General features: G+C 41.5%; 1 protein-coding gene across 4 annotated transcripts in view; it reads right to left on the bottom strand.

Moving 5' to 3' along the window:
* MTR (5-methyltetrahydrofolate-homocysteine methyltransferase) overlaps nucleotides 1-22,205 on the bottom strand; it is a 56,217-nt gene extending 34,012 nt beyond the window's left edge. For 2 of the 4 annotated variants that reach the window (XM_035108383.3, XM_088666459.1), the window contains exons 1-10: nucleotides 22,049-22,205; nucleotides 19,061-19,272; nucleotides 16,252-16,341; nucleotides 14,004-14,073; nucleotides 12,280-12,372; nucleotides 11,742-11,848; nucleotides 10,365-10,424; nucleotides 6,355-6,449; nucleotides 2,921-3,021; nucleotides 711-772 (exon numbers count right to left, since the gene is read on the bottom strand). In XM_035108383.3, the coding sequence (XP_034964274.3) occupies nucleotides 711-772; nucleotides 2,921-3,021; nucleotides 6,355-6,449; nucleotides 10,365-10,424; nucleotides 11,742-11,848; nucleotides 12,280-12,372; nucleotides 14,004-14,073; nucleotides 16,252-16,341; nucleotides 19,061-19,272; nucleotides 22,049-22,103 (945 nt within the window). In that variant the 5' untranslated portion in view covers nucleotides 22,104-22,205. Of the gene's footprint in view, nucleotides 1-710; nucleotides 773-2,920; nucleotides 3,022-6,354; nucleotides 6,450-10,364; nucleotides 10,425-11,741; nucleotides 11,849-12,279; nucleotides 12,373-14,003; nucleotides 14,074-16,251; nucleotides 16,342-19,060; nucleotides 19,273-21,847; nucleotides 21,969-22,048 lie in introns of those variants that run through there. The other 2 variants (XM_088666458.1, XM_088666460.1) reach the window with 2 other exon arrangements.
* Between the last annotated feature and the right edge of the window lie 5,563 nt (nucleotides 22,206-27,768).

Below are 27,768 nucleotides of genomic sequence, written 5' to 3'. Positions count from 1 at the left end.
TCCTTCAGCACTATGAAAGCACAGTCCCACGATGCTATTATAAAGCAGCTGTCTGGGTCATGTGAGGCTCCTATAAACCATCTCCATCTGTCCTTCTTGTGAGTCCATATGTCTACCAGCATGTCTCCCATAATCTGAGATCAACATGGACAAACTTGGGATCCTGAACCAGCCGCCACATTCCATAAGGCTGCAATCCTATAAAATATATTTACCTATGAGTAAGCCCCATTGGCCCAGGTGGCACTGTGGGTTAAACCACAAGAGTCTAGGGCTTGCTGATCAGAAAGTCGGCGGTTCGAATCCCTGCAACGGGGTGAGCACCCGTTGCTCGGTCCCAGCTCCTGCCCACCTAGCAGTTCGAAAGCACATCGAAGTGCAAGTAGATAAATAGACCGCTCCGGCGGGAAGGTAAACGGCGTTTCCTTGCGCTGCTCTGGTTCGCTAGAAGCAGCTTTGTCATGCTGGCCACATGACCTGGAAGCTGTCTGCGGACAAACGCCGGCTCCCTCGGCCTATAGAGCGAGATGAGAGCCGCAACCCCAGAGTCGGACACGACTGGACCTGATGGTCAGGGGCCCCTTCACCTTTTAAGCCCCATTGAACGCCTTATCACTTACTTCTGAGTAGACAAATACAGGGTTTGATTTACTTGCAAATATTTTTCCCCTCTACAGTTGGAATAAATAAATACAGGTATTATCCCCTACCTTTAGGTGCTTGGCAGTCACTTCAGGTGTTTCATCATAACCACCAAAGGTGTTAGGAAGACCTGAAGAAATATTAGAAAGTGCTTGAACATCACATTATCTATAGATAACTTTTCACGTGATCTATAGGTAACTATAGGGGAGTTTTGTTTCCATTTATTATTTCAGCTGCATAATACAATTTATAACTTTCTTGGTAACACACATCCACATGCATCTGGCACATCCATATACATAAATCTTAGGAAGTTTTTCTTCTGAGGTTTGGTAAAAGGTCTTAACTTCTAAAGCTTTGATCTGCTTAAAAAGAAAAAAACATCACTGCAGCTGTAGTTTTCAATGGGATTAATGAGTATGTGCTACATTGCTAATAAATAAAAAAACTCATTAGTCTTTTCTTAATTAGATTTTCCCAGGCAACAACCTGCCTTAGCTTTAAAATATTAGCTTTTCAAGGTTATTTATTATTCCCAGGTTTTCCCTCCCTTTCTTTCTAAAAAAGAATGTCCTTTTTTACTAAAATATCAGCAAATGCATTAGCAGAATGGAGAAGCAGTTGTTTCAGTGTTTAAATGGTAGACACCACTTTAAGTGTCATCCAAAGATTCATTCACATATTTTTCCACAGAAAATGTTTGCTTAGCACAGAAAATAATAGTATGTAACCAATTATACATCAAAATTAGTGCTTCAAATTTCAAGCATACAGACTTCACTGGAAGACATCACAATACCAAGGAAGCATTACAAGACTGGGCTCAAAATGTTCATTCATATCAACTCAGCCGCTAAACCTACTATCAAGAGTTTTAATCAAGGCTCTTTTGATCATAAATCTGCCTCACTTGGAGGTTTAATATCTGTTATGAGCTTCTGGACTGAAATCACTTTGCAAGGCGAAGTAGAAATAGGGTCCCTATTCTGAACTACATTATACTCCATTTTCCAGTTCTGGCTGCTGACATCATACTCTCCAGTGCTCACACAAACATAGAGAAACAAAGATCTTGAATAAACCATATACAAACTGGAGCCAGTATGGGGCAGATTATTTTAATACTGATTGTGCTACCTTGGATATTTTATAAAAAAGCAGGACATAAATCTTGCTTGGCTGATATATTAAAAACAACCAAAGTGTCAAAATGGACCAGGCAAATCCACACAGCCATGAATTTCACTGGGGAACCTTGTGCCAGTCACTGTATCCCAGCCTAATCTACCGTGGATACAAGGGCAATATATAGAAAATCCATTCATAAGTCCTAAATCACATCAGGTCTCTTCTGTAGCAGAAAACTCCTAGAGCTGCCCAACATGATGAGATCCAAAGTACATCTCTGCCCCTGAGCTTGTGTGCAATGCTTATTCAAAAGGAACCAGGATAGTTTTTATAAGGGGATGCACACACATGCAGTAGTGGTGGAAAAGGGGGGGGGGCATTCCATCAGTTCTGCTTTAAGACCAGCTTCTTCTGTCCCTGAATGGTTTCCATTCCAGTGGGTCATTGCAAAAAAAAAAAAAACTGTTTAATTTTAAGAACTGGTGCCAGTTTGTTTTGCCTCCCTCTTCCCTCTACATCTACATCTCCTTCTCCTTTTGTGTCACGTTGTTTGGATTGCAAGTCTGCAGGCAGGGTCTGTCTTTATTTTAAGTAAACTGCTCTGGGGATCTCTTCAGCTGAGAAGCAGGGTAAGAAAGACTCTAAAATAAATAAAGAGCAGGGGTAAACAAATTGCAAGGCAAGAGTTTTCACTCTGGGTGAGCTCCGATTTACAACCTTGAAATGTATCACTGTATCCCATTTTGCGCCTTGCCTATAATCTAGATTTCCTAAATGCTAAGAGGTATGAAGAATGTGGTTGTATAATGGACAGTCTTAACAGCACCTACAGCTAAGACACAGCCACTGCTCATCTATCCCATCATGACGTAACCAGACAGTGGAGAGATAGAAAGGTATCAACCAGTAGCTGATAGAGCAGGCCCCCTCCAAGGGTGCCTCCACATGTTCAAACCATAATAATTACCTTGAATTTGGCAGGGTTTTCTCATGCAGCTTCATTTGCATAACAATTAAGTTGACTGCAGATAACATAATTATGAAGTAAGCTGTTGCAGCTGTATTAAAAATGCACATCATGTTGATTTACAAGATTTATCACTTATTGATAAGCAAAAACAGAAAATCCCCACAAATCTGTCCATACCTGCATTGGGATAGCAAATAATGTAGGCTGTTGTACACTTCCCAATAGTTTCAATGAAGGGCCTCATTTCCACTGCCCCCAAGGCACAGTTTAGTCCGATGCTAGAAAGACCAATATAGATTATAGATATGTATGCAGATGTATTTTTTGTTTTGATTGAGACACAAAAAAACCATACTGAAAATACTAGTTTGTTAGCTTGTTACAAACAACCTGCTGTTAAAAAAAGAGAACCATTCAGACACCCACAAAGTCTCAGGTTGTGATCTGAGGGCACATGATGCACCCACTGTGCTGAAGCTAAGCAGGTCTGTCTGGTCAGTAGCTGGAGGAGACCACTTGAGATCACCACATATATGAGGTCGAAGTCACAAAAGCCTGCTATCAAATCACCTAATCAGAGATTCCCAGACTACGGCTCTTAGCGGCGCGATGGCCCACTTCCGGGTTGCCGGAAATAGCTTGCGCGCATGCGCACGCATCATTTCCACTGCATTTCTGGTTCTACGGCGACCCGGAAGTGCGCCAGAAATAGCGTGCGCAGGCACATGGGCGCACACTCCCCTGCCCTCCGGCCCGCTGCGGGATCGGTGCTTTGGGCACTGGCCCGAAGTACGGTAAGTCTGGGGACCCCTGGCATACCTGATTATTTTCCTGCTTTTGATAATATTTTTAAACCAGAGAAGAACTTGTGTGTACATTTGCCTTAAATGCCTAGGGATAGTGTTTAGATTGTGTAATTGAATTAATTCACCTTTGATTCTTTTGAGGCAGATTTTTTATTTTTATTTTTATTTTTACACAGAAAGAGCCTCAGCAGTCTCTCACAAGGTTATTAGTGTAAACATCTGCATCAGAAATATGAACAAAGTCAGGTCTTAAGCTCAAATTCTAAGCATAGGTTCTCTCCTCGGATCTCAAATACAGTTGAATACAAATATTTTTCCTGTGGTCACTCGTTTCATCCTATCAAACTAAGGAACCCAACAATTAAGTACCAACACCAGAACTCGAAAAATTCTTAGGCCCCATCTGAACTATATGTTTAAAGCAGTATTGTATCACTTTAAACAGTCCTCCAAGACAGGAGTGCCTGGCGTGCTATGGTCCATGGGGTCACGAAGAGTCGGACACGACTAAACAACAACAGTCCTCGCTTCCCCTAAATAATCCTGGTAATTGTAGTTTATTATAGGTGCTGAGAGTTCTTAGGAGACCACTATTCCCCTCACAGAGCTACAGTTCTCACAGTGGTTTAACAATCAATCTCTCTTGCCAGGAAACTCTGAAAAGATTAATGATGAAAACAACAAGCTCGTAAATCTGACAAATTGTGCATCTAGCCCATGAATGGCAATACGTTTGTTTGTTTGTTGAAATGTTTATAAACTGCTATTCGTTGAAAAAATCAGAGCTGTTTACTATTATATATAAGACAGTACAATAAAATCCATATAAAAAAGTTAAAATCAGAAATCAGCTAACTAATAGGGAAAGGTGTATTCTTAATTGCCTGCAAAAGCCTAATGGAATAGAAGAGTTTTCATCTTAAAAGCTGAAGTGGAAGTGTTACTGGATACCGCAAACAGAGAAATTATTGAATACTTGCTACCCAAGATTCTGGAGTTCAAATTCAGGAGTTCAGATATGCAATATGTAAACTCTTCCACTAACAAGCATCTTTTTCTGTTCTGAAAGCCAAGAACAGCAGCAAAATCCTTCCTGGGGCCACGTTGGAGAGAACCAACAGTAAATAAGAACCCTGAGTTGTGTGTGCCAAACAAATAGCTCATTGCAGGGTTAGCATACTCATTCCTCTTTCCCAGTAAGGCATTATGATGTCTCTGAGCACCAGAGACCACCCTGGTCTAAAGATGCCCAGTGTAGTTCTTTCTCTGAAGCTGGGCACATTTGATCCTGGACCTGGTTAGCGCCTACATTGTTAAGGAACCCCTGGCCTACTGCAGAGCTGCTTCTTCTGGAAGCTCTGCAGTGGCTGGAAGCTTCTTCAGCCCACACTGTCTGTGATAAGAGGATATATGTGGTTATCAGCTTAGCAAGATCACTAACAACATTTCTGACCTCTTTGGCTTGACCCACAAGCAAACAGCTGACATATTTTAAGCTAATCAGATAGTTTAAAAATGGTTTTATGCAATTACTTGTATAATAGGTCTCCACACAGCTGCATGCACATGCACACACACATTTAGAACATTGATAAGAAAGGCTGTCAAAAAAAAAAGAGAAACATGAACAAGGGGGGCCATTTAACCCCCCCCCTTGAATTTAACTTATAGACCCATTACTCAACAAGTGCTGGAGCACAGATAAGAATAGCTAATGCTGCCATCCTTATCAAACCACAGATAAATACAATTTCACTCTATGCTGCCACGTCATGGTTGATTTATAAGCTTCCGCCTTCTTTCTCTTTGGCTCAGGCTCCTTTTTCACCTTAAGCTGCTGTCTTTCTCTCTGCGTCATTTCACCACCATCTGTCTCTGTCTGTCTCTACAAGCCTCATCTGCTGATCTCCCTGAAGCTCCAGGGTGGCGAGTGTAAGGAGGAAGGCAGGCCCCCAAATGACTTTAAAATGTTTATATTCTCCACTGTGAATCGTGTACTTGTCCTTTTCTGTAATTCCCACTGGAAGTTATAAAAGGTTGCACTTAAAAAAAAACAAAAAGTGCATAGGTCCTGAGCACTGGCAGAAGGAATGAACAAACATTTTGCCCTCGGGGCAGTGGGTGGGCAGTTGGAAGCCCTATGTCAGCAGATGTGGTCAGAGCAGGTCACATACTCACACTCACACATGAACGACACATGGGAGTGACCTGCCTACACGTTCATCCCCCACAACCATCTCACACTTCCACCTAGCCTGACAAACAGCTATTTGGCAGGCTGGATGGAGCATGATTTATATGGGGAGAAAGAAGAGTAGGCATGACCCTCCCCTGCATGCCGTTCTCCACATCACGATGGCATGACAGGCTAAAAAGAAAAAACTCAGGAGGTGGAGAGATTTGGCAGAGGAGAGGAAAAGGCTGGCTTGAGAATCCAAAATGAGATGCACTGAAGGTCGCTGAGGGCCAAGGACTGCCAATATCCAAGGACAGTGAGAAGTGGACAACTGATTGGCAAGGGCAGGAAATAGGTTGATGCTCTGCCATCAAGATGCACACCAGGTAAGAGCTGCAAGTGACTTTGGTCTACATGTCCCTAAGGAGGCCGTCTGCACACTTTGAAAATTAGTGCTTTGAAAATCAGTGCTTTGAAAAGCAGAACAGATGGATACATTAGACTGGGGTCCAAACATTGTCCGCACAATCCTAGTGCGAGCCCCATTCATCTGAATCGATTTTAGAAAAACTGGCACCGAGCCTATCTATACTGCATAGATTTATTGTAAGTAAATTTACTTCTCTCACCAAAGTGGGTCACAGTGAGATATACTGATGACAAAAGCTTCCCCAGTCTGGCCAGAGAGAGTGCGGCCGCTTTTATCGACAATGGTTCCTGATACCTAAACATCACAAGGGAAGCAGTGAGACAAAAAAAAAAAACTTGTATGAAGACGGATGCAACAGCAGATCTGAAATGAACAATGCCTGATTAAAAATTAACAAGAGGCAATCAGAATGATGAAGGTTCTGTGCAACAACCTCTGCAAACAATGTTTTAGCTGTCACAAAGATTGATCTGTAAATGAATAGCTCCCTTCTCCATTTGAAGACAAAGGGAGGGAGGGAAGAAGAAACTTTTATCTGAATTTGCACTTGGGGTGTCAGGAAATTGTACAGAGAACACAAATATGCTAAAAAATTAACCAGATTTTTGAGATTTTGCTCAGACGATCAGCTTGCCACCCCTCCTTTACGAGGAATACTCACCTATTCTATAACAAGGCAAAGAAAGGAAGAAAAAAACCTCCTTCTCATCCCCCATATCCCTATAATTTGGCATTTGAGGCATTCATTTTCACATTCTTTTGAACACCACAGGTTCTCAACCCTTCCCTTATTTAATACTATGTTTCCAACGTTGCCTATAACTAGAATCTGATGGTTCCAATGTTCTCATTATGGAACAATCTCCAAAACCACAAAGGATTTCCATGGAAACAATAATGTATTACACAACTGATGCTAGCAGCAACATAACTGCAAAATACTAGCCTTTTTAATTAGACTATGGCCGCATCTGCACGTCACAATAACCCAGGGTTGCTGGCTTATTATGGTTTACTGTGAACAAGCAGTATGCTGGTGCACACTCTGCTTGATAATTCCTACTTCGCTCCTCTCCTAGCACAAGTAGGGGGAATAAACTAGGAAGACACGGGTTCCGGTTTCCGCCTGCAGGAATGGCGGACCTGTTTTCCATCTCTCTGACCTTTGTAAGGAATTTGGCGGTTGCTAGGGGAGTAAATGGCAACCCCCTACCCTCTCCGGGGGTTACGGAGAGGGGCCGCTGGCCCGCGATGCCCCCAGACCCACTCCGACTGTTTTTGGAGTGGGGGGAGCTTGGGCTGAGCACTTACAAGGGCCAGGACTCCCGGACGCTAATCTGCATGGCGGGGATTTCCATGGTTAAAGAAGATAATTAGGCTTAAATCTATGGACATACTTCAGAAGGAGGGAAAGAAGCGCTGTTTACTGCTGAGAAATTTATGCTGCCGAGTGAGAGGAGTCAAAGATTGTACTGCATCTGGAAGAAGGATTGATGGGGACGGAGCGATAAGGGGAGTGAGTTTTTATTTTATTTTTTTTCTTCATATTGTTGCCTCGTACCTTCCCGGACGCGATGTCCTGGCTTGTTTGGAGTGAAAGAGAAGCAAAAGACTGTGTGAGTTGAACCTTATAACTGTTGTTACTGAGCATATTTTTTTAAAGATGTGGAGTTGCCGATGAGAAAAGCCCCCCTCTAGTCGGACGGAAGGAGTTCTGAATGCGTTCGGAGGATTTATGAGCTGTGACGCACTTTAAATTGGAGCAGCGACCTGAAGCTAAGTTCAGCTATAGGGCAAGGAGATCCATTAATTTACCAAGAGTCTATGGTTTGATGTTTGGGTCTCCTGCCTGGAAAAGCTGTAAATTCTATAATGATCGTAAATTTTCATGGCCATGAGAGGAAAGCGAAAGTGATTTGAGCTTTTTAAGATGGCGCTACTTCGAATTGCTTCAACGCAACAGGAGCTCCATTAAGAAGATTTATGGGGAGGCTGGACTGATTAACTCACACAGGAGAAAGAACATCTGTGAGACTTTGTTTGATATTTATATCAGCAGCTGGGAAACAATCGTGAAAGTGGAAAACATCTACGTGACTGTAAGGGGAAGATCTGGATTATTATGAACTTGAAGGACGATTTGAACTTTAGAAAAAAGACGGCAGTGGACAGTTGCGAGGAATTCCCAATTTCTTGAAGCATGGGAACCCAAATAAAAAATTCTTTAGATGATTTGGCATAACATTCGGTCTGATTGATATATATATGTGTATAATTTGAAATATTGAATGTGATATAATTGGTTTTAATTGGAAAATTAATAAAAATATTTTTTTAAAAAAAAAATAAACTAGGAAGACACAATTAAACTGGGTTTCCCATGACTACTGAACTGAGGATGGTTTTTCTCCATCAAGCCAAGATTCGTAAGCCAATAATAAGCAATAGTTTATAGCAGGCATCCCCAAACTGCGGCCCTCCAGATGTTTTGGCCTACAACTCCCATGATCCCTAGCTAACAGGACCAGTGGTCAGGGATGATGGGAATTGTAGTCCAAAACATCTGGAGGGCCGAAGTTTGGGGATGCCTGGTTTATAGCATGCTAGTGATCCTGGCTTATTAGGCAGAAACAAACCACGGCTCTGGGTTCAGATTGTGACTTCCTAGATTGCTTCAACCATCCAAGCCAGAATTATTGTGCACTGTGCCCCAGCATGCTGTTAAAACATAGTAAGCGGGCAAACTTGGATCATGACATATGAATGTAGTCAATAAACCTGTAGTTCAATCAATTATAACTCCTCCACGTTACAGCCTTAAGATGCTGTAAGTGTGACAGACAAAATATAAGGTATCTTTTACTGAACCAGGCTGATGCATTTCCTAACACCTTGATCTAATGGAAGCTCTTATGCGTGCTTCTAATGAATAAGAACCACAGTACAGGAGAACTTTTGGCATCTGAGATGCTGAGAGACATTAGAGTGAACCAGTATGTCAGATATATATTATTTGAACCACATAAGTAGTGGTAGTTGAACCACAAAATAAGTGAAAACTTATTGGTCTATCTCAGCTTCAATCTCAAGGGATAGCTGTCCAAAGTGATAAGGAGTTCATGTGACAAGAGTAACATAATGGTTGTTTCCCACCTTCCTGTCACAGTGGGCAGAAGGCTTCCCACAGGGCTCTATGACAAACTTATTCTCCCCTGCCAGCTGCTCTCAAGTGTGCCCTTCTCAGCATGCTGCAATCTGCAGGGTCCATTCAATAGCACATTTTACAGCTAGTATGTTACTGTCTGCTCTTGTCCAAGGAATGCAGGCTACTCCCAGCAGGAGCAGACAGTTGTGCATGGGGGCCATATGGAAGAATTGGCAATAAAATGCTGATGGTTAAAGACACAGGAGGCCTTCAGCTGCTACTGAAGAATGCCCAGGAGAATCTCAGCACACTTGGAAGAGCAAATGTGACAGCAGATGGCACGGTGCTGCACGGTGATAGCAGATGGTCCAGTGAGAGCCACTCCGTGAACACAGAGTGCAGAATTGCACACTAGAAGTTTGCACATTTACATATATATTTACACAGCAGAACCAGAGGGGTTCCTGGCAGTATATTTTAACTAACATATTTTAAACACAAAGAATAGCCAAATGGGGACAGGTAGTATAGCTTCTGAAACTACAGCTTTTCCACTATTGCTGCTGTACTGTGGAAGGCCCTTCTCTCTGCAATATATGAAGAAGCAACCATTAGTTGCTTCAGACATCTTTCAATGACCTCCATTTTTGCCTCAGCTTTCTCCAGCCGGCAAGATGGGACCCTGCTTCTATTTGCTCACAGTCCATGAATTCCTATTTTTGTTTTTATAATACTGTTTTACTGGCTCCATGTTGCATTTTTATTTTACTGGCTCCATGTTGCATTTTTATTTTAATTACATTGTTGTTGCTTATGTTGTATACCGCTGAAGAGACGTTTTAAATATTAAGTGGTTTCTAAATGCCGATGCATATTTATAATTATCATAAGAGGATGCTGATGCTCCAGCATACAGGTTGGGAACTTTAATGAAAGGAAACTCGAAGTGCAAGGTAACATGCAAGACAGTATAGCTTGTAAAACAAAGTGTTCATTTCTTAGTTGGTTGAGCATTAACTCATGAATTACAGAGATGCTGTTACTCTTTCAATTCTTATACTTACAAACAATGGTCTGGGGTCATACTCTTCCTCAAACAACTTCTGGAGCGCAAAGAGAGCTGCCTGTGCAATAAAAACATCACAAAAATTAAGGGTGGGTGATTTGCCTTCCTTCCACTTTGGAGTTTTCAAACATTTTGCACATCTTGAGGTATTGTTTTGTTATAGGGAGGGAAGGATTAAACCAGCACCAACAGCTTTTTCTTTAGAGGAGACCAATCCCCCCCTAAATAAATACGAGACCAACAACAAAGGAGCCACAATATACTGTCTCAAGTGGCTCTGTGACTGCAGGAAAAGTTGCCCAACAGCAATTTCACAGTGACAAGAAATCCAGATCAGACTGCATGAATCTATGGCAGGTGTGGGAAACCTTTTTCAGCCCGAGGTCCACTGCCTATAACCTTCCAGTCAGTTCATGCCAGTGGTGGGTGAGGCCCATTCAAAAGGTGGGTGGGAACACCCCACTCTTTCTCATCCACATCCACACACATATATATTCATACAAACACACGAACATATATGTCCATTCTTGCACAAAGCACATACATAAAACAGCCACGTTCATATATATATATATATATATATATATATATATATATATATATTATATATATATATATACACACACACATACACACACACACACACACACACACACTTCCTCTAGAATGAGAGGAAGAATGCTGGTTGCTGGAGATCCCAGTGAAGAGAATGCTATCACGCTGCTGTCCTTGTTGTGAGCTCCCTAAAAGCATCAGGTTGGCCACTGAGAGAACCAAATGCTTTAGACTGATCCAGCAGCATTCTTCTTATCTCCAGCCTCTAACAGCAACACTCAGGGCTTCAGCAAGCATGAAGGAGTCATGTAGTGGCTTCACAGAGGGGAAGGAAAGGACACTTCCCACATTCTACATCCACCCAAAGCACTGCCCCTCTGTGCTATGTATTGCTAAAGGGCTCGGATTTGGAGCACTGTTGTTTAATTATCAAGAGAAAGGTCTCCATAAAGTGGGGAAAATGGCTCATTTTTCTCCTTTCCTCTTTCCTGAAGCTTCCCCATCCAGCGCAAGGAGAGGAGCGTCTTAACTTAATGTCATACATGGCATCCCCTTCCAGGAAATTTTAACCATCCCATCCAGAATACTACAAGCTATTAGGGACTCCAGCAGAACAGCTCCAGCAGAACAACTCCAATCCTTCCTTGTTTAATGCACTTGTACAAAGAGAATCAATATTATCATTTTAAACAAAAGGAGGTTTATCTGCTTTTGACTTGTGATCACCTAACTTTTTTAGCAATTAAATTATAGTTTACATGGGGTGGAGTTTTTTGTTTTTTTAAAGTGGCACTTTCAAGAGTTTGCTTTGAATTCTCACCTTGGCATTGGCTGTATCAAATATGGTTTCAACTAACATGATATCTGCTCCACCATCAAGAAGTCCTTTGGCTTGTTCAGTGTACGCTTCCACAAGCTCATCAAAAGCTGCAACACAATAATAACAAATTCTCTTTTTATGCTAGAAGTGACAATGAAACACCTATTCCGACTACAAATGTGGTTCTCATATCCTCCACAACTGGTGGACATGCAAGAAGGTAACTTTGCACTGCAATTCCTTATCATTTGGCACAATGTACAGCAGAATGGGATTAGTTGTTAGGCTCTCAAATAATTCTAATTAGCTTCCTCAAAGATATTGTGTACACCTCTAATATGGAATTGGAAATAGATTTATGGACCACAACAAAAACATGAACTGGCATCAAAATCGGAAGTCTCTGGACTCACCAAAAACACATTAATGGGTCAGCCTATATTATAAAAGTGGTGTTGGCACTAAACTGATAGAAACAGGAAAAGTAAAATAAATAATATTTGCCCTCAGTCTTTGGAATAATAATCTAAATACTTACTGACATTTCTGTAATCTGGCTTTTCCACTGAAGGGGAGACAGAAAGGGTCTTGTTTGTGGGACCCATTGCACCAGCAACATATCTTTTCCTTCCTTTACAAAGAAGAGACATAATATTTGAGAAACAGGCTTTGGGTGATGGGGCGAAGAGACACACCAGTGTTTCATCACGTGCTATCCAGTCCAATGGATAAAAGTACGGCACTGCACTTGGGAACAATTATGAGAGGGGCAAAACCTGCTTGCCATGCTGATGGTGAGTGGCACAATCCTGCAGCAAAGAACTTCAAAGGATCCAGTGGGGGAGAGTTCCAAAGTACCAATATAGGAAACACATTTAAAAAATATTAATACAAAAACTATTTAGCACCGTAGTGATAATACAGTTTGGATGAGCAGGTGTTGTATTTTGGCATAGTTCAGCTGCTCAAGGAATACAACTGTTTGCAGTCCAGCTTCAATGTGGGAAGGGAAGTTATCATTTTGGCAGGAATTAAAATAGTATCCAGCATATGGACGACAACTGGGAGGAAGTCTCAGGGAAACAAAAGAGCCTAAAGGAAAGGTTAGTGGGGAATATAGCTTGAATTAGGCTAATCAGAGAAGCGGTTCTGACTAAACTTTGTGATGCTATTTGTTATGGGCAGAGAAAGTAGTGTGTAGAAAGAGAAAGTAGTCTGTAGAAAGACAGGATGTCAAGAGACAGGGTAGCTAAAGGAAGTGGGACACTAGAAAGTGATCTGAAATGCACAGAACTGAGGAAACAACAGGTGGTGAACAGGCAGAGTTGGAAAAAAGGAGGAGCCAAAAAGAATATAGGGCTGGACAAAACTATACATAGGGACAAAGGGATGTTGGGTATAGGTAGGAAGGACAAGTAGATAGGCAGATGATACAAGGCAAGCCCCTTCACTCTATGCTTTTCAGGACCTGCTAAAAGAATTTTTATTTAGACAAGCCTATCCAGATATGTAGAATGTTGACATGTATTTCAATCTGTTTTTAGCCTATTGTTGATTTTAATTATTTTTGTGGCTTCTATTGTCACAACAAGCCTCAAGTGGCAATGAGGGCAAAAAGTCCAAATTTCACATATTGACAAACTTAGCAATTAGCGTTTGGCTGAAGACTTCTATAATAAGAACCAAGATTCTAATTAGAAAGACTGGTTAGATACTCCAAGAACAAAATGTACAATAGATTCTGGAGAAGATTTTTTTAAATAGTCTCATAGGTGAGCAAGACTGTAGAGATCTCTCTTTAACCATTACTGGTCTCTTATAGCCTTGATTTTGAGAAAACTTCTCTTTAAAGCTATTAAGAGTCTACATCTCCTCCTTGAAACCAGATTGTAGGTTTTTGCTGGAATTTAAGAAAACCATGTTGTCCAGTCAGCACTTGAGTTGCCTATTGCTGGAATCTGCAAGAAGTTAAAGCCAGTTTACTTGCACTTTAGTTAATTTTGTATAAATAAGAAACCAAGTATGCAAGCTGCAGTGTTTTGGGAATAGCACTGACTGGCACTAACATCTGGAATCTAAGCAGAATTTGGAACCCACAAGAGCCCCTAATGAATAGTGCCTATTTTATTATGCATTATTATGTTTCACTGAATGACACCTCCAGCAATTACATCCTCCGGCCTAATGAGAAACAGTGATCATAGGCTAATGTGTGAACTAATTGGAAGCCAGTAGGTTAGAAATATTGGAACATTATTTTACCTGTCTCAGCAGTGACATCATCGGCTGCTTTTCGGGCTACCTGTGCTGATATTTTGTTTAACCGATAAGCCTGGGCAGCACAGGGGTAGGAAAAAGTGGAGGAGACATCAAAACAAAGAAACATCCAGAAAAAGACATTATATTCAAATTAACTAACTCTATTTTGAACACTACATTTTAGACACTATGACAGGAATTCTTTTGCAGCTCTCCTCAATGCCCTCTACTGAAATGTGAAAGAGGAAAAACTCTAGAAGACACAAAAGCCTAATCTCACCTCTCCCCACCAAATTCAACCAAGGCAATGTTGTACCAATGGGTTACTGAGAGTGCTCAGTTAGTATGTGATCCTCCAATCAGGATCAACACACATCCAACCTGGAGTTAAGCACCCCCTCCCCCTTGGTCATTAGGAAGAATGTACACTCATCTTCCTTTTTTGTGCACTAGCAAATCTTTCTTCCAGTTTTCATCCTGATCTTGTTAGTCTTGCCTTTCTAAGACAGCAGCAAAGAACTTCAGCCTGTGGGTCAACACAGACCCCTCCAAGATCATCAGAGGCCCTCTTCTGATTGCCCTTTTTGACACAAGCTTTAAGGGTAGCAACAAGGGAAAGGTTCTTTTCAGTGGTCCATTTGGGAAATGCTCTCCCCAAAGACATTCGCCTAGTTGCCTACATCAACAGATTTTTGGTACCAAAGACTTTTCTTTTCTCCCATGCATCTAATGATTAACATTTCTGTGGGTGCTTTAGCTTGCTCACTTTTTGATCACAATCATGTGCATGTGGTTGGGAAGAGGTGAAAGTTTCCATCTGTTGCTTTTAGGATTAAGCCTGTGATTATTTTAGTGCCCAGTAAAGTGTAAAGTACTTTTTGTACTGCCAGTTGCCTCAAGATTTTTTTGTACAGAAGTAGGCTTCCAACAAATGATTGTTTAGTGTTACGTGCAGAAGCCTTAGGCTGTGGGCTCTAATTTTCCTTTCTTCTGATATTGCTATGTGGGGTAGATTGAAAACTGAAGTAAAAGCTTCCAATTAACCATGGTTTATTGTTGCATCTGAACCTAGAACTGCAGTTAATCTTATGTTTAGGGAAACAAACCAGAATCAGCAACCACAGTTTTAAGTTGGATAGTTTCCCTAAACCATAGTTAAGGTTTAAGGTTGTTTATTTTATTTTAAAAAAAACAGACATCATAGTTAGCTGGAAATTCTCACTTTTGTTTTCAATCTCCTACTAATATTGGAGGGCAATGGGGAGCTCAGATGTCCTTGTCCATTCACATAAAGCTATGCCATAGTTTAGCTTTATGTCTGAATGTAATCAGTGTCACAAATTTACTGACCTCAAGAACTCAGGAAAGGATTTCAAATGTCACAAGACAGCATAAATCAGCCATGACTGTCCACATTTATTAATTTATTTAAAAATGTGTATTTAGGGCCCGGTTGAAACCAAGCCGCAGGATACTAAAAGTGTCAGTCTTGCTATGAAGCAAGGGTTCTCCATTAGAGAACAATTATTCAAAAAGTACTCGTTTGAGAAATTAATATCCCTCAAACCCACATTGATAAAAGTCTAAATAAGCCCCTCATGCCACATTGCACCAATGATGGGGGACCTCCTTTATCCCCTTTAAAAGAATAAAAAGAGCCACTCTTGTTTCACTGATCCTTTAGGATCCTTTGATGAGTAGCCAAACAGTGCATGGGCATGTTTGATTTTGATCCAGAATGTATGCTAACGCAAGAATGCATTACAAGAGATCATCCAGCCTTGTAATTAGGCACTGGCTTGGCTGCCTAGTAAAACTGCTTCCAGGGGATCAGGCATGCCCCCTTAACACTACTGCATGCAAAATCTTCTTCTCTCAGCAGAAACAAGGGACTGCAGCTGCTGACCTTGAGCTGCAAACGTACAATGGAGTACTGTGGCTGCTAATCCTTGCACTTTCTCTCTCCTGCTCATTCAATCTTCATTTGCTAGGCTGGGACTGGGATAATCTTTCATCAGAAAGAAGCAAATCAAAACTACGTTACCTATAACATCTCAGACAAATGTTGTTATTTTTATATAGCGCCATGATTGTACATGGCACAGTGCAAAATAAAATAAGCAAAAGGGACAGGCATGTATCCCATCTAAATTTCAACAGGGGATGGCGAGACAGCCACGTGAAGGAGAAGTGTAAATGTGAACAAGCTACAAAACCAAAAATCGATTAACAAGAAATTCAAAATTCTTACCAGATGTTCAAGACCATAGTCAGCTTGTGCTATTCTGGTGCTGCTGAAAGTGTTTGTCTCAATGATATCAGCACCAGACAGCAAGTATTCCTGCAAGAAAAAGAGAATGATTAGGGGGTTTCTTTGGGAGCAGGGGGCAGGGGGAGAACAAGTTGTTTTTCAAACGCAAGTTAAGCCTCTTTACAAATGTCAAACAATGAATTTAAGCTCTTCTACAGTCCTTCACAGTAGAACCCCATCTGCTCTCTGTATTTAAAGTAGTGCCATACCACTTTAAACAGTTCTGACTTCCCTTTTTTTTTTTGAAGTCAGGTTTGCCTACCACTCTCAGTAAGTAACCAGGTGTAAAATAGGGCTTTCTCTCATCACTTTTAATTCTGCAATTAATCTTAAGAGATTAGAGGGAAAGCTTTAAAAGTCCTACCATCTGCAAAGTCAGCTAGTGCCTCTTCATTATTTGAACAGCAGGAGAGGAAAATCTACCATATATTAGGTAATTAAAGTATAACTGAAAGTGGCAATAGCAGTAATTCCTCTTGGGTACTCACGCTGTTCCCCAAAATGAAGACACTTCAGTTCCTTAAAGAAATGTGCATACTTCTTTCTAGACTTGGAAGTACTGATGCGACTGTTTAGAATATCAATATAACGATGCGGTACGGTTTAAACCCTTGAGATTTTTCTCAGTGGAAAATAAAAATAAATGAGGACAAGGGTAATTACAACCAATTATATTTTAATCAAAATGCTAGAAGAGAAATTCCCAGCTTAGATTTTCAAGGGAACTTATTGATAAGTGACAAGGTTTCTTTGGATGCAAACTCACTTTTCAAAAACTAAGGTTGAACTTGCGTGATTATTTATGACAGGAAATGACACAAAGAGAGTTGGGAGACAGATTGACCTCCCCTCTCTGGTAATAACTTTTTTTTCTTTTCTTTTTTGCAAATGCGTCCAATGCACTTCAATATTTAAACAGATGCTTACCCTACTGCAGATGAAACCTTGCTTGTCAACTGGGACCCAGTAACATATATAGATTTGCAAGTGGGCCTTGAATGTGCTGCTTGTCTACCCCTTTCCCACCCCTGAGGTGGCTGGATTGTCCAAGTGAGACCACTCACAGAGGCTTCAGCACACGTTTCACATGCAGTGAGAGGGTGCAGAGAACACTACTGTGCAGTGACAGCACTACATCAAGGCAACACAAGCAGTTACCTGAGAAGCCTAACTTTGGCAAGGGGCCATCATCACCTGCACCAACATACAGAAGACAGGAAGCTTCTCTGTCCTAGCTTTGAGGTCTCTCTTGCGGATATTCCCTCTGCATTTGCATTGGTTTCTCCTCTGCTGGACTGAATAGTAGCAGGAGACCCCATTCAGTTTCAGCATTTGTCAACAATAGTAGAAGCAGCAAATGAAAGGGAGGGCATGGAAATATTTATCCATTTTACTACAACCACATCTAATTTTTTTTAAAAAGAAAGACAAAAGGGTACTGCTAAGATAGTTACCACCTGTGGAAGTCACACTACTCTATCATTCTTTCCACTGGAAACTTCCAGGCTGAACTACTGCAATGCACTCTACATGGGGCTGCTCTTGAGATTACTCTTGAGATCAGAAGCTCCAGTTGCTGCAAAATGCACTAGCTCAACTGCTTGTCAGGGCAGGGTATTGCAAATATGCTGCCCCGCTGCTGAAAAAATTGCACCGGCTGCCAATTAGCTATATATAAATACAGCTTGAGACCAGGATATCTGAAAAATCATCTCAGCCTTTATATATCCAATTAATTGAAGTACTGTACTATGTTTTGCAGGTGAGGGCCTCCTCATGCAGTTACCATATTCATAGGAGGTCTGTTACACACAATATAGGAACCAGGGTTTTAGTGATGTGGCACCTACACTTTGGAATGCTCTCCCCTGGAATATTAGACAGGTGCCATCTCTGTTGCCGTTTTGGTGCCTAGTGTGAAGACCTTACTCTTCCAACACGCATTCCTAGTCTACCTCTGTATTGTAAATGTTTTAAATTGTTTTATCACTTGTTCTTGCCACCCAGGGCTCCTTCAGGATGAAGGGCAGGATATAAATTCACAGTAAATAAAAAGCAACTGTATTCTGTAAATAAAAAGCAACAAAACCATTCTGCAAAGAATATGAGTGAAACATAGCTGCCAAGTCCGGGTCATAAAGATCCGGGATCGGCAGCGCGCGCATGACCGGAAGTTGCGTGACGCAACTTCCGGTGGCGCTTTGCCCTTCTATGGGCACCAGAAAATGGCGGCGCCGGAAGTCGTTTCCGCGCATGACCGGAAACGTGTAAAAGCGACTTCCGGCGCCGGCGCCGCCATTTTCTGGTGCCCATAGAAGGGCAAAGCGGCACCAGAAAAATGTCCGCCGGGCAGAAGCCAATTAAAGGGAAAATACTGGGATTTTCCACCAAACGGGAGACCGCCGGGAAACGGTAAGAAAAAAGGGGTTTTCCCGGCGGATACAGGATACTTGGCAGCTATGTGAGTGAAATCACAGTCCATTCAAACCGATAAAGGCTTTTCAGTCCAATGCAGTGGGGTCTTATTGGTTGTTACAATTATCAGGTTTTTACCATAGAAGGAGAAAATATGCAACATACTCAGCAATTATTTCTATATACATTATAATTCACACAACTTTTTCAGCAAAAGGAACCATGATAATTATTGTCATCTAAGTTATCTGCATATGCCTTTGCAAAGTTGTGACGGACTTCAAAATAATCAGTATTCTCCCAGTGAAATCCTCATAAAACAAACTATACTGACCTTGTGAATTTTGTAGATTATGTCGGGCTGAGTTATGCTTAACAGATCATTGTTTCCCTTTAGTGGTTTCGTATGATCCTTAAATTCTTCACCTTGAAATTGCTCTTCTGTTAAGTTATGTTGCTGGATCATGGTCCCCATGCCTCCATCCAAAACCATAATGCGTTCCCGCAAAACCATTTCAATTTCATCTTTCAGGCTTTTCTTCGTAGCTGTGTTAGGAACAGGGTCAAGTGAGAAATGCATATTCAAAGCCAGGGTGGATAAAAATCAATGATTTTTAAAATAATCAATTTTTTTATTTAAATCGGATTTTCAAAATAAGAATTTATTTTAAGTTTTTCATGTGTGCAAAAACTGAGTCTAAGTTTTTTTAAAAAAACAATTGTTTAATCATATCAGTTAACAAACATGGATACATATGATATAATGTTATTGTTTCAGTTAAATAAATTGTTTAAATTGTTATTAAGGAAATGATTGTTTTCCTCCTTCCAATAAAGTACAGCAGAAAAATTATCCAAATATAAACAGTTAACTTATTAAACTTCACAATATTTTCATAATTATCTGTCTATGTATAGTATAACCAAATTAGTAATTTTTAATATACCGGTAACTGTAAAAACTACTCTGAAAATTTATTACTCCAAAAATGAAGCCTTCATCTGGTTGTAAATATTAAGATTATACCAGCAAGAATGAGTCTTTCTGTAAAAGAAAAATGATTAAATCTAGTCTTACGGAGGAGGAGTACTTTAAATCAAGTCTTCCTGACTTGTGATTTAAATCATGATTTAAATTGTGATTTAAATCAAATTCACCCTGTTCAAAGCAGTCAGCAGTATCCTCTATTGCAAATATCATACTCTCTCCTTTAAAGAATTGTATACTTCTACTATAGAGCTAGATGTAGAACCAGCTCCTAACTCAGCAGCAATGCTTCTCCCTGTGTTCTTGCAACATTTTAGGGCTTGTTTGCTTGAGGACTAAGTGCAGCTCTACCATGCTGTGATACGGTATATCCAATGTTAGTCATACCCAGAGTAGACTTTTTGAAATAATTTTCAATTTCTTTCAATGGGTCTACTTTGAGTATAATCCTCTTTATCACCCATGGAGTGGAAAGAAAGAGCATGAGTTTCTAATTACAATTGCAGGTAAGCATTTTTGCACATGCTCTGTCACACTGTCAAGACATTTAGGAGAGATTGCCAACAATTGTGAGCTGTTACACAGCACACAGGCCACGCCTCCCCTACATGATTTTTAATCTACACCAGTCTTTCTAAAAAATAAATCAGCTTCCTATTGAGCAAATGGCATTAAGAGGTTAGGTCACCACACAAGAGCAATCACTGATAGCCCCATCCTAACAAAGTTCACTCTGAAGTCCCACCAATTTCAAGGAGATATGATACAGGCAATTTCAGTGAGAAAAAAATTAGAAAACCACACTTCTAGATCTAGTTCTGTATCCAAACTAGAATACACAGTTTTACCCGGCACCTAGGAAAGATGCTTGGCACATTGTGTCCCATGTTGATTTAAGAGAAGGACAGCACAACTACTGGTATACAGGGATTTCTTCAGCTCCCATTAAGAAAGCATCACCATAAAATAGAGGTAAAATATGTCACAGAACCTAGCACCAGCATTGCACACATTCAAAACAATGCAAAACACGGGGGGGGGGGTGTAATTTTCGCTGAACTAAAATTGGTGAGTCTTATAACATACAGAGTTTTGAGTCATTTGGGCCCCTTCAAGAGGCAAATTTTAAAGAGAATGAACTTTTACCTATACAAGGAATAAAACATTAAATGCAAAAATCCTACTCACTTTCTTGAAATCATTGAGGGTTACTTCTGAATAAACATGCACACAATGGATTTTTGAACAACCTTCAGTAATAATGTGAACTATTAAGAAACCCTGGGATTCATTTTAATTCCCAAATGTTTATCTCTTTCATTACACCTACGGGGCAAGTTCTATAAACACTTGCAAACCTGCTTTGTTTTACTCTTTAAGGCGTATATAGATTTAGTGGTATATATGAAGCATGGACCAAAATATTTACATAGCTATGTCCTAACAGATGCTAAGTCTGCTGGTCCTGCTTTTTTATATTTCTTCCGTGCCTCCCAAAGGTCCTTTAAAATACTGCAAGATAAAGTTTTCTTTCTAAACCCAAGGCATGTCAATCTAAGACACCAGCAACTAAGAACCACGTTTCATTTAAAGAAAACAAAAGCAAGTCGTCGGGGCCACAGTACACGTGGTGCCCAATAACGTGTGTTGATGTATCTTTTCCTGCTGCCAAACACACAGACATATTTAGAAGGCAAGTTACTGTGCCTCTTAATACGGTAATGCCTCATAGGGTACTAATGAATACAGAAGATCCATTTATTGCCTACTATCCATTGTCCAGCAAAACACATCCAAAGGTTGTTCAATCCACATGCTTTATTGCATCATGTTCTTTCCACCACGACAGCTACTAAAGAGAAGAAAGTTTTGTTTTTGTTTTTAATTAAAAAACCACTAGGGGAAAGAATTAGGAGTGGAAGGCAACTAACTTTATCCTCAGAGCAGACCTACTGAAATGAAGGGACCGAACTTAGTCGCGCTCCTTAATTTCAACAGGTCTGCTACTATGAGGCAAAGTTAGCTGGAAAAAGTTACACACCCCCCCCCAAAAAAACACCTTCCTGTTCTGCACCCAGAAACCGCATGAACTATCATCCATTACTTTCCCCCCACGTTCTCTGCAAAAAATACCTCCTCTCCCGACACACCGTTAAAGCCTGTCTCAGCGATTACTCTCTTCCCTTAAGTGGCAAATAAAACTTTGCTGCGCCAGCTGCAGCGGGACGCGCGCGCGCGCTCCTCCAACTCCCCAGACCCAGCGGGAAGAACGCGAGGCCAGGACCCAAGCTGCCCACCGCGAAACCTCGCGGCTCCCGGAAAACAAACACGCACCGTCCGACTGCTGGCCGCCGGACTGATGAGGCGGCTCGTGGATGGCGGGGGACATCCCGCTCAGCGCTCGCCTTCCGACACCGCAAATGGAAGAAAAGCCCCAATTCGCTGGCTGGGGAGGCCGTAGGCAGGGCAGGGCGGAGAAGGCGCCTGCGCGTCATCCGGGGTATTGTACCGGGCTTCCCTTCTTTGCTCCCTCGTGAGCTCTTGTTTTCGCTGCCTCAGCTGTGAGGAGAGGCATTAGCAGCTGAGCGGGTGGACGTGGTTTATGTGTTCGGTTTCTCTGTCTATTAAAGGCGCCCTCTTTCCCCAACGACTATTGGTTTTTATTCTTCTCCCCCATCCCCGAAACCATGTACAGTACACAGATATAATAAATGAATCAGTGCCGGATTTACGTATAAGCTAATCAAGCTATAGCTTAGGGCCCCACTCTCTTGGGGGCCCAAAAAAAATTAAAGGAAAAAAACACTGGATGTACATTTCCAAAATATAAGAGAGAAAAAAACAAATAAGTAAAACCTACATACAGCAACAGTGTTCTGTGCTGTGTAGGCTCCTTTGATGTAAGTGATGGGCCCCACCTGCTAGCCTGCTCCCTAAAATATCACTGGTTTGCTCATTTCTATATACAGTGGTACTTTGGTTCTCAAACCTAATCCGTTCCAGAAGTCTGTTCCATATAGCATATATTCAACACAAAAACAGCAACAATTTGTTGTTGACAAAGGACAGCTGGACATATAAAGGGCCCCATTACCCTCAGTAGCTTAGGGCCTCATCAAACCTAAATCTGGCCCTGGTTCAAGGACAGGTTCCCAGAAGAGGCACCATGGCCTCAATCCGAATTAGGGGGGAAGCAACGCTAGTCCTCTCTTGCAAAGGATGCAGATATGTCAAAAGGGCTCCATGTCCTAGTTCAGCTTCCAGCACTTGCTCCACACACACTCCAAAAGAGTGTGCAGTGTAGTGGTTAGAGTATCAGGACCAGGACCTGGGCTAGCAGCGTTCAAATCCCAGCCGGCTGTGAAGCTCCCTGGGAGACCCTGAGCCAGTCGCTGCCTCTCAGCCTAAGCTACCCCACTGGGTTGTTGTAGGGTTTAGATGAGGAGGACCGCCTTGAGCTTCTTGGATGAAAGGTGGGGCACAAAAGAAATAAAATGAAGTGTAGCATCTTGCTTATGAAAGCTCATGCCCCCCAAATTTAATATGTCGTAAGGCTGTGTTTTTACACTACTGATGGGTGCATTTTAAAATGTAGAGCCTATACTTAGGTATACAACTTTTACTGGGTTGAGAATTGCTGTGGTTGTTTACCATCCCATCTACTTACCATTTTTTCTCTTTTACTTTAGTGCTCTGAATGCTGGTTTCTTTTTATTTCTTCCAGTAATTGGTTTGTACAACTGTCCTTGCCAGTTTCCTAATACTGGATTGATTGATTGATTGATTGACTGACTGACTGACTGACTGGCAGGTCAGACTGCTGGAAGCAAAGGTGGATCTAGGGGAGCACAATTGTTGGGTCGCACCAGGCACAGAGCTTCTGGGGTGCCGCAACAGGTGCCACAACTATGAAGTCCAATGGAAGCTAGGGGAACAGATTTTGGCATTGCACAGGGCACCACTGAATTTTGAGATGCCACAGTCCACCACTGCTGGAAGATGGGAGCCAGTTTGCTCCATACTGAGCAGCTGGGTAGAATACTGCCTGCACATTTCCCCCTTACACCTCTGTGCATAAAAGTTTAGGTAAGCAAGAAGCATTCTCTCATTTCAATGACACATTCCAGCCTGTCAGAAACACTCAAGGGGAATACAAAGCAGGGCTGGTAAGTAGTGTGGAAAGTCCCAAGGGCAAAATATCCCACATCCCTGGTTTAAACTAATCTGCAAAGTGGGCCTAATTCAGTTTCATGTCCTGTGCATATCTACTGTAAGATGCATGTCAACTCAAGCAGGCCTCTTGTTCGTATTTTAAATTTAAGTCGTGACAATCTCTTAATAAATTACGGTAAATTAGTTTGTTGGAAGGCTGTCATTGGATGAGTAGCAAATTGATAGAGTCATGTAAAAACTTGTAAGCCATGTAAAAACTTGGCTTCTTGCATTCACTGTGAACTTGTATCATGGTTCTGGTTAACTTATCTGTTAATTATGAAAGTATCAAGTTGTTATTTACTCTGAAGAGCAAGATCTTTCTTGGCACACCCCCAGACCTCACCCCAGATCACTGAGGTACAAACTACCATATGGGCAGTTTTTGAGAATAAGGTAACTGTTCCACAGAAACTCATTTTGTTTGTGAATCTCGTGTTACTGAGTGATCAGCTACTTGGCAGTAGCTTATAGCTTAAGCAAAGATTCACAGGAGGAAGGAAGACAAGAGTGCCTGGCGTGCTCTGGTCCATGGGGTCACAAAGAGTCGGACACGACTAAACGACTAAACAACAACAACAACAAAGCTTCACAGGTTTCATGACCTGATCTTTGTCACTGATAAGGGTGCATATATTTGAAGCTATTTGAAATAAATACTTCTTGATCAACAGCTGGGAGTTTTCACTTATTGGGAGTAAGTAAAACTAAAATTATTACCAGTACATTTATATCTGTTATAATGATTCCATATTCTAATGATATACACAACACACACACACACACACACACACACGTATTTGCAAGTTTGGGCCTTTGTTGATACAGAAAATAACAATATATTAAAACCATTTGCTAAGGTTAAATGCCAAGGAACTCTCCCTAAATAGTATTGGTATTTGCTAACCAAAGATTTGTTGTTGTTTAGTCGTGTCCGACTCTTCGTGACCCCATGGACCAGAGCACGCCAGGCACTCCTGTCTTCCACTGCCTCCCGCAGTTTGGTCAGACTCATGTTCGTAGCTTCGAGAACACGGTCCAACTATCTCGTCCTCTGTCGTTCCCTTCTCCTTGTGCCCTCCATCTTTCCCAACATCAGGGTCTTTTCCAGGGAGTCTTCTCTTCTCATGAGGTGGCCAAAGTAGTGGAGCCTCAGCTTCACGATCTGTCCTTCCAGTGAGTACTCAGGGCTGATTTCCTACAAAATGGATAGGATTGATCTTGCAGTCCATGGGACTCTCAAGAGTCTCCTCCAGCACCATAATTCAAAAGCATCAAGTCTTCGGTGATCAGCCTTCTTTATGGTCCAGCTCTCACTTCCATACCATAGCTTTAACTATACGGACCTTTGTCGGCAAGGTGATGTCTCTGCTTTTTAAGATGCTCTCTAGGTTTGTCATTGCTTTTCTCCTAAGAAGCAAGTGTCTTTTAATTTCGTGACTGCTGTCGCCATCTGCAGTGATCATGGAACCCAAGAAAGTAAAATCAAAGATTATTCACCTACAAAACTATATACCGTATATCTGTTATGAGTTTCAGGCAGAGGGATCCAGCAAGTGTTAAAATATAAGCCGAGCTAGTTTTCTGTGTTGAGGTGATAGCCTGGGTGATGAGGCATTAAGGGAAACAAAGGAAAGTGGAATCTGTGTAAGATGACTGTCAACTGGCTGGTAGTTAGAAAAAGGCAAAGGCAAAAGTTGGGTGGTAGTGGTATGACCTAGAATTAGAGCAGCAAGCTGATGGGAGAGAGTCGGAGCAATGCTTGAGAGCAACGTTTTATTCCTGTTTGAATCCAAGGCTGCGGTTATGGCAAAAACAAGACTTGTTTTCTGATGTTGATGCTGTGAGGCCCTCCATCACAGGCTCAGGTTGTATACATGTGTAAATAAACCATATATCATGAAGACACCACAATATCTGCTGTGACGTAATTCCCAAAGGAAACATGAACCCAGAGTAAGTGTCTGGAACCCCTGGAATTTCACACTGTTCAGAAATTGGGGTGCAACATATCTAAATAAGAGAAGGGCAAACAACAGGAGATCTCGGAGTAGATGGCTATTGTCTTTCAATAAAGGCTCGAGGTTTTCCATTTATTTAGATTCCAAAAGAAATTGTATCAAAGAAAGCACTCAAATTTTATTTATTTCTCTGAATGTGATTTTTAAAGATAATAAACTTACAATCTCCAAAACATTAAAAATAGGGCCGGAAAGATTAGAAATGTGGGAGGGGCTCCTTGATCTTTTCTCTGCCCCTTAGTTTATCACCGCATCTCCTTCCCCTTGCCTTTTATTCTCAGCTGTCTCAGAAGCTGAAGGTAAGTCTAGGTGAAAGAGAAAAAGGCCTAGAGGAGAGAAAGAATCAGCATGTGGCAGACTGGTTGAGCATTCTTATCCTGCCTTCTGATTCGCCTTTGCAGACGTCCTACCCAGGCAAGCTGAAAGTTATGTCAAAGGAAATACCGGTATGTGTCTTCGCCGGCATCATACGTAGTTTTACAGTAAAACAAGACACAGCAAGACAACGAGCACCCCATTGCAGGAGAGAGCACAGCATTAAATCTCTGCTTGTGGTTTTACTGTAGAACACCAGCTGTCATTTGCCCTGCAGTATTCTTTGGGGATTAGAAATCTCCTTCATGGATCAGAAATCACATGTCAAAGGCCATTTTCTGTTGGTGTTGGCAGGCTTGTTACTGTTGGGTGAGGAGGACGCTGGATGGATCAATCATCCTGTGGGAATAATTCCAGGAGAGGGAGGCAGGTAGGCAAAGATCACCTCAGGGGTTGCTCTTTTTATCTCCCCACCCTGAGTGATCTACCATCAACTGCTCTGGGGAAAGGATTTTTAGTATGTTAGAATTGCTTATTGTGTTATTAAAATATGCAACTTAATTATAACCTGCCTTGGAAGAATTTGTATCCTGAAAGATGGGATATAAATAATCCCATCGTAATGGAAAAATAACCGTAATGGAAAATGGAATATCAGTTTGGCAATACATTCTTCAGTTTTTAAAACAAGACAAAACTATCATGGTTTCTGGATACAGGTAGGTAGCCGTGTTGGTCTGGATCGAAGTAAAATAAAAAAATTCCTTCAGTAGCACCTTAAAGACCAACTAAGTTTTTATTTTGGTATGAGCTTTCGTGTGCATGCACACTTCTTCAGATACAGTGAAATGGAAGTTTCCAGGAAGTTTCCAGGCACTTTCTGGAGCAACCCTTAGCTCTGAGTAGCTCGCTAGAGTGATGTGGAATGGACAGTTTTCCATGGAAACTCTTCCTTAAGTTCATCAGGAATGACTGGATGCCAATTGCAAATACAGTATTAGACTAGTTTCAACAATTTTCACTTCATTAACTAAATACAAGTAAAATAAACTTGCTAAATTAGAAAACTGTTTAGAGCAGGGGGGTCCAATGTGCAGCCCAAGGGCCACACACGACCCTCAATGCCTCTTGGTGGCCCTCAGCAACATTTGACATCGCTCCAGCCCTTGCAATGCCTTGTGAAAGCTGAGTAACCAAGGCGCTGGCCTTTGGGAAGGAGGCATGAGGGCTCTGACAGGGTCCTAAAGTCTATCTGCTTTCCAAAGCCTGAGTAGCACTTTCCCAACTTTGGGAAGGAGGTGGGAGGGTTCTAAGACCCTGTCAGAGCCTCACAACACCTTATCAAAACCCAGCGCCTTCCTTAGCTAGCTTTGGGAAGGCAACCCTATTCCAGAAAACCCACAACACTAACTCATTATTATGTTAATTAAAAGAAGCTGAACTGTCTTTGTGTTAGCATCCCCAAGCATTCATGCTTATATGCAGTTAGACAATTCAATTATTATG

The sequence above is a fragment of the Zootoca vivipara genome, chromosome 3 (genome assembly GCF_965207765.1).
Source record: "Zootoca vivipara chromosome 3, rZooViv2.hap1.1, whole genome shotgun sequence".
Classification (NCBI taxonomy): Eukaryota; Metazoa; Chordata; class Lepidosauria; order Squamata; family Lacertidae; genus Zootoca; species Zootoca vivipara.
This window is presented reverse-complemented; position numbering and strand designations above follow the sequence as displayed.